The sequence below is a fragment of the Lolium perenne genome, chromosome 3 (assembly GCF_019359855.2).
Source record: "Lolium perenne isolate Kyuss_39 chromosome 3, Kyuss_2.0, whole genome shotgun sequence".
In the NCBI taxonomy this organism is placed as follows: Eukaryota; Viridiplantae; Streptophyta; class Magnoliopsida; order Poales; family Poaceae; genus Lolium; species Lolium perenne.
Genome location: NC_067246.2, coordinates 272,719,570 through 272,733,882, shown reverse-complemented (window position 1 = coordinate 272,733,882; position 14,313 = coordinate 272,719,570). Strand labels below are relative to the sequence as shown.

Here is a 14,313-nt window from a genome sequence, read left to right as displayed (position 1 = left end):
CGGACTTGCGGCGTTGAGCCTCTGGCGACTACGAATCGGCGGTTGAGACGAAATCCCGAACAAATGCGCGAATCTTGGGTCGAGGGAGACCTTGGAACGGCGGCGGATGAAGCTTTCCGTGCGAGGTGTCGCCGGAGTTTAGATCTCACGGGCGGCGCTGCGCGAGGAAGAAGATGAAGTTGGGATTGCGGTGAAAGAATGGGAAGTTACCGCGCGCGGGGGTATTTATAGACCTCGCGCGGAGATTCATGTTTCGGATCCGACAGTGGAAACTGAACGGTTGCGCCGTTGGATGCGTGACACGTGTCTTAGGTTAAAAGCGGTAAAACGACGTGGAGGTAACTTGACTGCGCGCTCCCGAAATTTCCGGCTAGAGATTCGCATCTCCGAAAATTTAGCGCGGGAAAGGAGGAAGTTGTGCGCGAGATAAGTGGAACGTCTGCTATATTGCCGTTATTGAAGAAAAGATGATTTCTGAGAAGATGACATCGGAAACGAGTAAGTTTAGAAGCTCTTCAAGATTCTCTTCGGAACCGAGCTGATTGAAGTCGGAAGAACGATGAATCTCGAAGAACTTCGGGGGCTACTATTGTGGGTATACTTTATGGGTATATCAACGGCATGGCCTAGATCCGGCAAGCCCGGGTGGCCCATAGATGGTTGTGTGGCATGTGGCCCATCGGGCGGCCCAGTTGCTGTAGATCCTGAAGGATGAAGTCAGCCCAGGAACGAGGAGCCGGATCCCAACCGACCTACGAAGAAGGCCGGATACGTGAAGGCCCATGAAGTATCCGGATCCAGCATGGCCTTGATGGAAGGCGGATCCTTGACGTACAAGGCAAGATATTGTACCGTAGTTAGGCAACTTGTATTCCGGCTAGGACTCTCCATGTAAACCCTGGATCCTTGCGTCTTTATAAGCCGGATCCTGGGAGCCCTAGAGGCACAACCACAAATCATTGTAACAACGCGAAAGCGCCCAGATAATTCCAAACAAGCAGCAGTAGGCCCTGTCTTCGAGCATGTGTTCCGAAACTGGCTAAATCGCGTACCACCGTTCCGAGGACTCTCCGCCCTATGGCCCCTACTTCTTCTCCCCTCCATGAGGATCCCTCCTCTGGAGTACCGTCGAATAGGCAACGACAGTTACCCTTCCGGCTTGGCATGGGCAGGGTTATGGACATCACTGGTTATCTTCAGAACTCTTAGTCTCATTTGTATCTTGTCCGTACTCAGACGTATTTGATCTTCTGTATGGTTTGGATCTTTGTATTGTATATTTGTATTCTTGACTTGTTGGAGTCGTTGTTGTAATATATATTTCTCGCGGGCTCTATTGTAAACCTGTTGTAATGTTACTGCTCGTGGTAATTCCTCTGGCATCACGTGTGTGATTCATCGCGCACGTCGTGTCGGAGGGCGTCTCAAAATCGATACGTGCGGATTTCGGTGGAATCGCTGGAATCCTCATGGTAACGGTTTTGGACGTCATAGGTAGGTCTAATGGCCATAAAAATACTTCATCAAGACCATTTATCATAAATGACGGTCCATATATTATGTTATGGGAGGATTGGTGGCTAGGTAATACCACGTTTTGAGACCAATATCCAACACTATACCATATTGCTCGCCTCAAAACCATTAGTATAGTTGAGGTGATGGAAGCTTCGCCACCTAATATGGCTCTGGCCTCCGCTTGCATCATGGAACAACCTTTAAGAGAATTTAGTGATGGTGCAATTCTCGGGCAAAATTCTGTTGAAATTTACATGACAATTGCAAATTCTTGATTGATTCCATGCATTGAGAACTTATACATTAAAATATGGTGATCAACAATGACAATTTTTTTTGTAAAATGAAGTTACCTCCCAAAATGGAAATATTTAAGTGGTACCTCCGCAAAGGTCTCCTCATTAGAGAGGATAGCCTCGCAAAGTGCAACCGGTAAGGAGGCTTTGAGTTTTTATAGGCTGTGACCTCGAAAAGACTAGAAATCAGAAGCTAATTGTTTCAACAGTTAAGTAAGTTTTGGGCCTCAAAACCAATTTGTAACATCCCAACCACTCCAGGCTCAGGTTTGTTAGCTCTGGCAGCTCTCTAGGACATCTAGACTGACCTCACAGGCTAACACTAGTCTTTTCAGCGCACTTTATCCTCACTCTCTAGAACCTCTAGATTGACCCCACAGAGCAACACTAGTCTTTTCTCCGCTTTTTATCCTCACTCGTGCACACCCAGAAAAGACTTCTCGGTTAGTCACCCACCCTCAAATTGCTCCAGACATGTTCTTTGGAGATGTGCTTCCATTCTATCAATCCTACTAAGCCTTGGGCTAAGATATCACATTCACCCCCTTTAGAAGATCGACGTCCTCGTCGATCAAACCCAAGATAGGAACTTCCCCTATTGGGAAACGTCTATCATCCAATGCATGTACATGTGCCATGCTGTGTGCCACAACGGACCACACCAGCCATGCGCCACATGCCCGATCCCTTGACTCGTGTAACCACAAAGGCCGGGTCTTATACTAAATGTAACGACCACTCCGGGCTTGGCCATGTTACCACTGGAAGCTCTCTATGACATCCAGACTGGCCCCACAGATGAACACTAGTCTTTTTTGCGCACTTTATCCTCACTCCTGCGCAATCGGGAAAGACTTCACGGTCAGCCACACATCCTCAAATCGCTCTAGGCCAAGCACGCTTAGTGTGAGTATTCTATCAATCCTATTAAGTCTTAGGCCAAGATATCACATAATTATGTCCGTTCCAGGTTATTTCAGCAAGGTGGCAGTAAAAATACAAATATAGACAAGCAATAGAATGTGGTTTGTCATGCGAAAGATGACCTTCATGTCAAAAGCATGGCTGTCCTTAGTAAATGGAGGATGGAGGATATGGGGAATGGCTCAAAGAAAGCATGTAGGCTCAAAGGCTCTCTCCCAAGTTTACCAAAAACCTAAAAAACTCACATTTTTTGGGTAGGTCTAATAGCCATAAAAATACTTCATCAAGGCCATTTATCATAAATGACGGCCCAGAGATTACTCCCTCCATCCACAAATAAGTGTACATGCGGGTTTTTTCAAGATAAATTATGAAGTAGAGTAAAAAATGCATTGGGAACATGCATCTCTCCTCTTTAATTTTTTTTACCTCCAATGAGCTAAGTGCACGTAGAAAATAAGAAGAACATGTGCTCCATATTATTGGGTTTGATTTCCGTGCGATGAGAGAGAAGCAATTAAATTGCATTGGAAAGATATGTGTACACTCTTTTGTGGACAAAGTTTAGAGCTAGATGTCCACTTATTTGTGGACGGAGGGAGTATGTTATTGGACTAGCCTCCACACTACCATACATCGTTGTATGAATGCATAAACTTGTATTTTGTCATTCTACCTTTTTTACCTTTTTTTTCTCCTGGTTGTGTGTACCGTGGATATGCAGATATTGGGTTTAAACTCTAGCTCGTTGTATCCACTTGATGCAAACATTTGACTTTAATAAAAGCGTCCTTTATAAAAAAAATCTCACTCATTTATCCAATGGCAGAACTGACTGTCTTTCTCAAAAAAGAAAGCAAAATAACATACTACAAATATTGAGGATTCTAAGGAAATCCAGATGGACCTTGTAAACAACAAGGTTGTCTCCAAGTGTAATGGAGTACTTGGAGGATCATTCGCCTAATTAACACCTTAATGACGCAGGCTGTAGATGGTTTCCATTTTAAGAAGAAGTGATGAAGCCCGATCCTGGACTACCTCCCACGCATCCTTGACGTGCTTGTCCTGTGTGAGCTTGCTCCCGACGGCACATCTAAGAATGTACATGCCACCTACCATTGCGGAGCTCATGTACGGACCCGAGCGGACGGCATTGATCTCCTCGAGGAGGGCGCGGTTGAGGTCGTTGGCCGTCTTCTCGCCTCCAAACTTCTGCGGCGGCGGCCGGAGCCGGAAGCAAACCAATGCAAACTTCCGGTCCGTCACCACCTCGAACCTGGGATCGGCCTTCACCATGGTCTCGAACGCCTCGGCCATGCGCACGTCGGAGCGGATGTGGTCACGCAGGCCGTCGACGCCGTAGCAGCGGAGGACGAGCCACATCTTGAGGGCGCGGAACCGGCGAGTCAGGGTGATGCTCCAGTCCTTGTAGTCCAACACGCCATCCCCTTCCTTGGTGGAGGCGGCGGCGTCTTTGAGGATGTACTCCGGCTCCGTGCCGAGGGCGGCGACGAGCGCCGACGGCCTCTTCACCCACATCGCGCAGCAGTCGATGTTGGCCAGAAGCCACTTGTGAGTGTTCATGCTGAACGAGTCCACCGACTCCACGCCATCGATCAGGTGGCGGAACTCCTCGCAGACCAGCGCGGAGCCGGCATAGGCTGCGTCGACGTGCACCCAGACGCGGTGAGGTGCCGCGACAGCGCAGAGCTCGCCGACAGGGTCAACGGCCGTCGTCTGGGTGGTCCCGATTGTCGCGCACAGGAACAGTGGGACCAGCCCGGCGTCAACGTCAGCCTGAATGGCGGCTTGGAGCGCCTTAGGCGAGAGCGCGAACATGTTTTCATGGCGCGTTTGTATCTCGCGGCAGTGGTCACGCTGGATCCCGGCGATCCGCGCAGCCTTACTGAAGGCAAAGTGGGTCTGGTCGGAGCAGTAGACGACGAGGTCGCCGATCCTGTTGCCGCCAATCTCCTCGAGCTTCTTGTCCCTTGCAGCGACGACGGCAGAGAGCATGGCCTCGCAGGAGGTGCCGAGAAGCGTGCCCCCGCCACCTCCGGCGAACAGCAGGCTCTCCGGCAAGTGCAGCGCTTTGCCGAGCCAGTCGACGACCACCATCTCAAGCTCAGTGGCGGCCGGCGACGCGGCCCAAGTAAACGGGATGACGTTGATGCCGGCAGTGAGCGCCTCTCCAAGGGCGCCGACGGTACTGGTCGATGCGGGGAAGTGCGCGAAGTGGCGAGGGCTCTGCCAGTGCGTCATGCCCGGGAGGATGAGGTCGCGGACGTCCTGCAGCGCCGAGCTGAAAGCGTCAGGCTCCGGACGGGACGGCGCGTCCGTAGGGAGCACGTCGCGCAGGAAGCCGGGCTTGACGCCGGGGTGCACGGGATAGTCGCCCATGCGGCCGTAGTAGTCGGCGATGAAGTCGATAACCTCATGACCTTGGCGCCGGAATTCGTCAGGGTCCAGCACTTTGGGGGACTGCGGCGCGTCTACCATCACCGGCACGGGGACGGCGCCATTGTCTGTCGCACCGTTAATGGTGTCGAAGCAGCGCGACGGTGGGGCCATATGTGGAATGCGGGGGATTAAGCGCCTGTGCGAGGCTGGAAGCACTGTTTTGATTCTACCCTCAATGCTGTCCGATACGAGCGAGCATGGGTGGCGATCTTATAGTAAGAGAACTAGCTGGATCCATTCTGCACACCGCATCTTCTATAGTAATATTACAGAATTTTTTAAGATTCTCCCAAGTTAATAGGACACATTAAAAACATTCCATATAATGTTGAATCCTACCATATGGATTTTGCGAGTACACCAGATAAGGAACCGAATGATATCGGCATTAAGGCATACCTTTTTTGGGAGTCATCAAAACATACCTGTAAACATATAGGAGTAGTAGAAAATTTAAAGATGGCTAACTAATGCTAATATATATACTTATATTTGGCTACGTTTAAAGACAAGGATTTCATTTTGATATGGCGATTAATTTTATTTAAAGATACATATATATATAATATAAATTGAGTAGTTGATTAGTAATATTTTAGAACTAATTTGATCTTGTATATATATCATAAAACTTCAAAACAAGATGAACGTGAAATTCATTTAGATTTATTTCCAATCGGAAACCCCTGCCCCCGGGTCGTCTCAGGCTGTCGGATAAAAAGACCACCCCTGTCCCATCAAGACTGCCCATGTGCACCTTTCCTTGACTATAGGAAAAATACACTCCATGGCAAGGGTAAGAAAATCACTAATCGGTAGTTGGCTTATGAGTAGCGATTAATCGAAATTCACACAACTAAATGATTTAATTGGTTGGCTATTAATCGGTGCAACATACACAAATTAGAACTTAAAACACATGTATATAAGAAAAAAATAGTATATGGGACATTATATGTCCAACCATACTTCTGTAGAGCCTAAAAGCCCATTAAAATATGTAAGCTTCTTCTCCTTGATCTGTCACGAGCGACATGAGCCACCATCCACCACCATGTTCCTTCATTTCACTTCTCCTCCTCTGACCTCTGAAGGAGGTTGAGCTCCTGTATCTGAGGTATGATCGGTAAGAACGAGGAATTTTTCAGCGACGGCAAGGAACTAGTCAGCGACGGTGGAATCGAGCTCATGGAGGCAGGAATCGAGCAGGAGCTTCACAACCCTACTTGATTTGAGCAGGGTAGCAGCTGGATGGGTGATCTAGGTTGAAAATTTGCAACTTTTTTGACCCAAGTGTAGCAGTTTATCAGGAATATACATATTAATCAGGTTGTCAGGGAGATTAGTTGGTCTAAAGGATTAACAGATCCGATTATATGTATGACATTGTCAGCCACCTAGTAGCGATTAATTGTTAATTCGGCCATTTTTTGAATAGTGTCTATGCAGACAAAACCACTGCCGCGCCTGCAGATATGACCACCGCCACCGCTGCCCGTAGCTCAGAGCTTCGACGGGAGACCTCACCTGCTTGCAACACCACCGACTAGCGCTAGCAGCACTGGCGACCGCCGCTTGCAACGTTTGGTTGGTACATCACCGACTGCTCCTTGCAGAATGTTGAATCTGATTGGTAGCATTGTCTATCACCGCTAGTAGGACCACCCATCGCTGATATTAGCATTACGACTTTGGTTGCTAGCGCTGCTGAGCGCCATTGACAGCATTTCGACTATGCCATCTAGAACCACCGATTCTAGTTGATGACACCACCACCAACCGCTCGCATCAACACCAAACACCACTAGCAGAACTATCACCCCCTCCGCTTGCAGCATCCAACTCTCGGTCAGACTAGAGGTTCCACTCCTCGCGGAAGCAATGTGTCACCTCCTATGGATGGCAGTAGCGTTGGCCACCACTAGCAGAAGTTCCACCCCATGGCAGCACCACCACCCTAGTCATGGTGGTTAGAGATACATAGGGAAGAGATAGAAAGGGGATGCATGGCGAGGAGAGAGGAAGTGGTCTGTTCCAGCGAGTGGGCGGAACGGGATCCAAGGCGGAGTAGGGAGTGTGGAAGGATGGGGCTGGAATGGGGGTGTCCCGGTGGTTGGAGAGAACACGACGATGGTCGTGCATTATTGATACGTGCATTTTGCATCATCATTATTGCTACATATATGATTAGTTTTCATTGTTATTTGCCATCACACATCATTATCTATGCCATCGACATCCCCACTCCTCCTTGGCTTGGGAGGGGGCATCTCCATCAACATCTCCAACAACACCATCATCACCACCATCTCCTTCTACGAGATCAATGTCATCCCCCTCATAGTTTGTGTTTAATTGAACCCCGGATATTGTTTTTAGTGATATTGCATGTTCGTGATTGGTACTTTGTCACTATTTGGTGGGGAGATTATATATTCAGATTGGGTTGTAATCACTATGCCTTTGGTCCATATCAGGTTTGACACTTGTGAGTAGTTCCCCACGTTCATGAGGGCATAGGATGATCTGGCTATGATTCTATATGATGTGCAATGAGTATTTGGTCAAGTTTTCTATCTTTTATGTTGTTCTATGATGGTTTTATGAGAATATCGACTGCATATTACTTCACTTATATGGGCTCATAGGGATGCACTTTAATGTAATGCATTAGTGTTGGAAGGGCCGAAATGACAGAAACCGTCTTCCAATACTATGGGTTGCATTCGAGAGGTTTATGTCGGGGACCCCTGATCTTATGGCTATGGTGGGACATTTATGTCTTAATGATTCCTATACTTGCTCATGAAAATGGCTCTAGGATCCATCATAAGGGGTTAGTTGCACATATCTACGGCTGCACCTAACTTAGGCTCCGCCCCTAATTGAATAAAGCTTGACAAAATATTTACCGTGTTGTTTAAAACTCAGATGCCAGTGAATCCATGCCGCTCAGGAAATTTAGTCTCATATAAGAACACACACTTGAGATTGACCTCTTGATGCAGAGAGGATTGGGCTTTTCTCTCATCGAGAGCGTTTACTTATTTGTTATTGACTTCATACACTTCATTTTTACTGCAAACTATACACCCAAAACTTTATTATTATTGCTTTATTGTCAATTTTGCTAACCAATACCTTCAGCTTCTCGTGGGTTCGACAACATTTCTTATTGAAAAGTACTACAATTGATATCCTGCACTTGGGATCCATCAATACACTTTTCTGGCGCCATTGCCAAGGAGTGTAGCGCTATTGGTAAGTGAATGATAAGGAAGCTTTTACTGTTTTTATTATTTGCTATGTGTCTCGTCGTGGGTATGTCTAGCCGTGCTGAGATTGGTTTGATTTTATACAATTATGCTTATGTTCAATCTCTTAAAGATAATAAAGAAAAACCACCTGAGCTTAAGGTGGCATTTCAAATTCCTGTTGCTATTGCCAAACAAGCTATGGAACTAACCTTCATAGGTGATAAAAGTAAAACTGCTATGGGACATCTACATGCTATTGAAGATCTATGCTCTTTATTCAAAGTGGATGATCATGTGAAGATGAAGTTATTATATCTATCTCTTTCTGGTAATGCTCGCTTATGGTTTAGACCTCTGGATATTAAATGCCGTCTTAACAGGGAATTATTGAGGAATTCCTTCTATACCAAGTTTTATACTCCTAAAGAAGCTTATGGTGATCACTGTCATATTTATAATTTTTGGCCTCATCTTCGAGAAAGTATTGCTCAAGCATGGGGGAGGCTTAATGAACTCATCTGTAAGAATCATTGTCACGGTATTCCTGATAGTCTTATATTGATAAACTTCCATGTGAGGCTTCCCCAACATCATAGAGATTTTCTGGGCAATTCATCTGGAGTGAGTTTTACTAATAGAACTCAACAAGAAGCAATGAATTTATTGGATACTATGGCTAATAATTCATCTGTGTGGGATCTTGATAAAGGTAATGAGCCTCGTTTTGATTTTGAATATGCAAGTGTAAAGATTTTCTCTACTACTATATTGTTTGAAGAACTAAAGAATAAATTTGGTCTTGATCCTCATATTATAGTAGAAGTTTCTAAATATTTTGCTAACCATTTGAATGTTCCTAAGAAAGGATTTAAGGTCTTTACTAAACCTCTTAAGACTTCACCATATATTGCTAAAGTTGAGAAACGGGTTCAACAAGCTTCATCGGTTATTATAGAAGATAATATGTGGAATCTCCTCCATATCCGAACAGGGTGAAAGAAAATTTTCTCACCGTTGTTGCAAATAGGAGTGATAGAAGATTTCACGAGCCTTATGAACAAATCTCTATGAAGCCTCAAATTCCGGCCATAAAAGAATTAAATGAAGAGACTCCTTGCGATGTCTATTTATGCGAAGATTCCACTAAGGTAATTCAAGGTAAGACTACTAGAGCTGATAAACCTATTATATCATGTGCTATTGGAACTTCATATTATCATGGTCTTTATGATATAGGAGCAAGTATAAGTGTGATACCATATTCTCTATATCTCGAAATCAAGCCCGGTATTGATCCCATACACATGGAGGAAACATGTATGACTATTCAACTTGCTAATAAAGAAGTTATTAGACATCTTGGCATGGTAAGAGATGTTGAAGTATTAGTAGGAAAGATTAAGTATCCCACTAATTTTATTGTGCTTGGTTGCTCCCAAGATGCATTTTGTCCTATTATATTTGGTAGACCTTTCTTAAATACTGTTGGTGCTAAAATTGATTTGCCAAAAGAGAGAGTGTTTATTAAATGTGCTGGAGAAAGGTTAGAATTTTTTTTCAAGTTTACTGATAAGCATTTAGAAAAACAAAATTTTCAAAAAGATATTGTGGAAACTCTTGCTTCTGTGGCAGTTGCTTCATCGAATGCAGTGGATCGATATGTACTTAATCAAGAGGAACCATTTATTAATGAAGAGAGAGAAGATCTAGAACAAACTTTATCTCAACAACCACCACATTTACAATTGCATATTCCATCTGATAATACTGGAGTGTTACCACCACCCAAAGAAGATCCTAGTTTTGAATTAAAACATTTGCCTGATGATATGAAATATGAATACCTTGATGATCAAAATATATATCATGTTATTATTAGTGCTAATCTCTCAGGAGAAGGAGAAACAAAATTACTGGAGGTATTGCGTTCTCGTAAGCCGGCCATTGTATATTCTCTTGATGATCTTAAAGGTATAAGTCCAGCTCTATGCATGCATAAGATTAATTTGGAAGAAGATGCAAAGCCCGTTGTTGATTATCAACACCGTCTTCATCCAAAAATGAAGGAAGTGGTAAGAAAAGAGGTAATCAAATTTTGATGGGATTCGTAGCATAGAAAACAAAAAAATTCCTACCGGAAGAACGAATAACAAGCCAAGATCCAATCTAGTAGATGGTAGCAACGAGAAGATCATGAGACTAACCCTCGAATATTCCAAAGCCTACGAGATTAGATCTCATTGTTGATGTAGTCGATCACTTGCCGTTTTCAAAAGCGCGTAGAAGATCTTGACGGTGCCACAGTCGGGCAGCACCTCCGTACTCGGTCACACGTTCGGTGTTGATGACGACGTCCTTCTCCCCGTTCCAGTGGGCAGCAGATGTAGTAGATCCTCCTCGGAATCCCGATAGCATGACGGCGTGGTGTCGGTGGTGGTGGAGATCTCCGGCAGGGCTTCGCCTAAGATCTACGGGAGAAGTGGGAGGAAGGGGCGGCTAGGGTTTGGGGATAGGGGGCGCCGGCCTTGATGCCCTTGGGTGGTGCGGATGGTGTGGTGGCCGGCCCCCTCCCTCTCTCCGTCATTATATAAGTGGAACCCCAAGGGTTAGCCCAAAGATTCGAATAAGAGTCCAACTCAAAAACTTACCAAAGGGTGAAACCTAGGGGGAGTGGGACTCCCCCCTTTCCTTCTTCCTTGGCCGGCCAAGGTGGTGGAGTCCACCATGGACTCCACCTTCCCTCTTGGTTGGCTGGTTAGGGTTGTTGGACTCCAACCGGGACTCCACCTTCCATGGTGATTTCTTCCGGAAGGTTCTAGAACATTCTAGCGCCTTCCATAAATGCACCGGATCATTTCCAAACTTGGAAAGTGACTTCCTATATATTAATCTTATTCTCCGGACCATTCCGGACCTCCTCGTGATGTCCTGGATCCCATCCGAGACCCCGAAAAACATTCGAACTCCATTCCATATTCCATATCTACTTAAAACGACATCAAACCTTAAGTGTGTCACCCTACGGTTCGTGAACTATGCAGACATGGTTGAGACTCCTCTCCGACCAATAACCAATAGCGGGATCTGGAGATCCATAATGGCTCCCACACATTCAACGATAACTTAGTGATTGATTGAACCATTTACATACGATACCGACTCCCTTTGTCACGCGATACTCTACTTGTCCGAGGTTCGATCATCGGTATCTCTATACCTAGTTCAACCTCATTGCCGACAAGTACTCTTTATTCGTACCGTGGTATGTCATCTCTTGTGACCCTGTCACATGCTTGCAAGCTAATCAGACGACATTCCACCGAGAGGGCCAGAGTATATCTATCCATCATCGGGATGGACAAATCCCACTCTTGATCCATATGCCTCAACTCACACTTTCCGAATACTTAATCCCATCTTTATAACCACCCATTTACGCAATGGCGTTTGATGTAATCAAAGCATCCTTCCGGTGTAAGTGATTTACATGATCTCATGGTCGAAGGACTAGGTAACTATGTATCGAAAGCTTATAGCAAGTTGAACTTAATGACTTGATCTAATGCTACGCTCATTTGGGTGTGTGTCCATTATATCATTCATCCAATGACATAACCTTGTTATTAATAACATCCAATGTTCATGATCACGAAACCACGATCATCTATTAATCAACAAGCTAGTTATACAAGAGGCTTACTAGGGACTCCTTGTTGTTTACATAACACACATGTATCAATGTTTCGGTTAATGCAATTATAGCATGGTATGCAAACATTTATCATAAACACAAAGATATATTATAATAACCACTTTATTATTGCCTCTTGGGCATATCTCCAACAGTCTCCCACTTGCACTAGAGTCAATAATCTAGATTACATTGTAAGGTACCTAACACCCATGACATTCTGGTGTTGGTCATGCTTTGCCCTAGGGAGAGCTTTAGTCAACGGATCTGCCACATTCAGATCTGTGTGTACTTTGCAAATATTTACTTCACCATCTTCGATGTACTCGCGAATCGAATGAAAATGCAGCTTGATATGCTTCAGCTTCTTGTGTGACCTTGGTTCTTGTGCATTGGTGATGGCACCCATGTTGTCACAATAGATGACTAATGGGTCCAATGCACTAGGAACCACACCAAGCTCAACAATGAACCTCTTCATCCATATCGCTTCCGGTGAAGCCTCCGAAGCCGCTATGTATTCTGATTCAGTTGAAGACTTCACCACTGTGCACTGCTTGGAACTCATCCAGCTTGCTGCAGCACCATTCAATATAAACACGTACCCAGACTGAGACTTAGAGTCATCAGGATCAGTGTTCCAACTTGCATCGGTGTAACTGGTTACAACGAGCTCTTGGTCACCGCTATAACAAAGAAACATATCCTTAGTCCTTTTCAAGTACTTCAGGATATTCTTGACCGCTGTCCAGTGTTCCATCCCTGGATCACTTTGATATCTGCTGGTCAAACTAATAGCATGTGCGATATCCGGTCTAGTACACAACATGGCATACATGATAGAGCCTACTGCCGAGGAATAGGGGATCTTGTTCATCCTCTCTCTTTCTTCTGCTGTAGTCGGACCTTGAGTTTTACTCAAGACCTTACTTGGCAACATAGGCAAGAACCCTTTCTTGCTTTCATCCATTCTAAACTTCTTTAGAATCTTGTCCATGTATGTACTCTGTGAAAGCCCTATTAGGCGTCTTGATCTATCTCTATAAATCTTGATGCCTAAAATGTACGCTGCTGTTATCACCAGAATTTAACCGGATCAGAAGGTGGGCCGTGATTTAAACGGGCTTGGAAGCTATGTACGTAAAACGGTCATGAATCGGCCTTGTACGAGAGTTTGGGCCAAGTGGCCCGTGTATCTGTAAATTATAGTAGATTCCGTATCGGTTAGGATTAAGACATAGTTTAGCTCGTGCACGGTTGGGATTATTCCCAAATTAGAAAGTCTACGGACTATAAATATGTATCTACGGTTATTTGAGAAAGAAGACGATCACGTTCACAACAAATCAATCTAGGCGCATCGCCACCCCTTGTTTCGAGGGTTTCTCCTGGGTAAGTAACATGCTGCCTAGATCGCATTGTGAGATCTAGGCAGTATCGGTTTATTCGTTCTTGGTGTTGCTCGTGCTGAAGCCTTTTTGATGGCGAGCAACACCCTTATCTCAGGTGTTTTGGGGTTAACGTCGATGCTTTCACGATGTACTTGTTTAGCTACGCTATCCCTCAATATCTGGCTGCCCTTACACCTATCCTAGGTGTAAGGGCAGCATCTTGCTTGTTCTTTAGCTAGTAGATCTAGTCTGTTATAGTTGCTCCTTGTTCTTCAAGGATTGGTTTGATATCCGCATGGTTAGGCCTTATAAACGGGTTGAAGGATCCGGTAGTGCGTAAGGTGTGGTTAATGAAGTCCTAAAGGGATTGTTCCGGGGATCAACTTCATGTTGGTTTTTAGGCCTCTTTAGGGCTAGTTTTCCTATCATCTTACGTATCTTCTAGGCTCAACTACGCATAGGATGTTCCGGTTATGCGGTGAAAATCCTAGACTATCGTAGATTAGTTTAGCTTGATTTTGATTAAGCAGGATCCCCATGTTAATGTAAAATCTAACGTGTTCCATGGGGCAATCGGCTCTTAGAGCCGATCCACAGAGTAACCTAAGAGCCGATCGGGGCTCGTATTTAATGTTTACGTGTTTGCCATGCAGGAAACTAAGTCGAAGCAATCCATCACCTTCCTGACCAGGTATAGGTCATGTGGCACGCCCTTGCATCAGCATCGGACGTGCGTACCAGGAGCATTGCGGGCCGTCGCCCGAGGGACCAGG

General features: G+C 45.1%; 1 protein-coding gene across 1 annotated transcript; it reads right to left on the bottom strand.

Annotated features, from left to right (window-relative positions):
* Nucleotides 1-3,567: 3,567 nt before the first annotated feature.
* On the bottom strand, nucleotides 3,568-5,362 carry LOC127344528 (tyrosine decarboxylase-like). The gene has a single exon (XM_051370827.1). The coding sequence runs from the start codon at nucleotides 5,310-5,312 to the stop codon at nucleotides 3,714-3,716; it is 1,599 nt and encodes a 532-aa protein (XP_051226787.1). The 5' UTR covers nucleotides 5,313-5,362; the 3' UTR covers nucleotides 3,568-3,713.
* Between the last annotated feature and the right edge of the window lie 8,951 nt (nucleotides 5,363-14,313).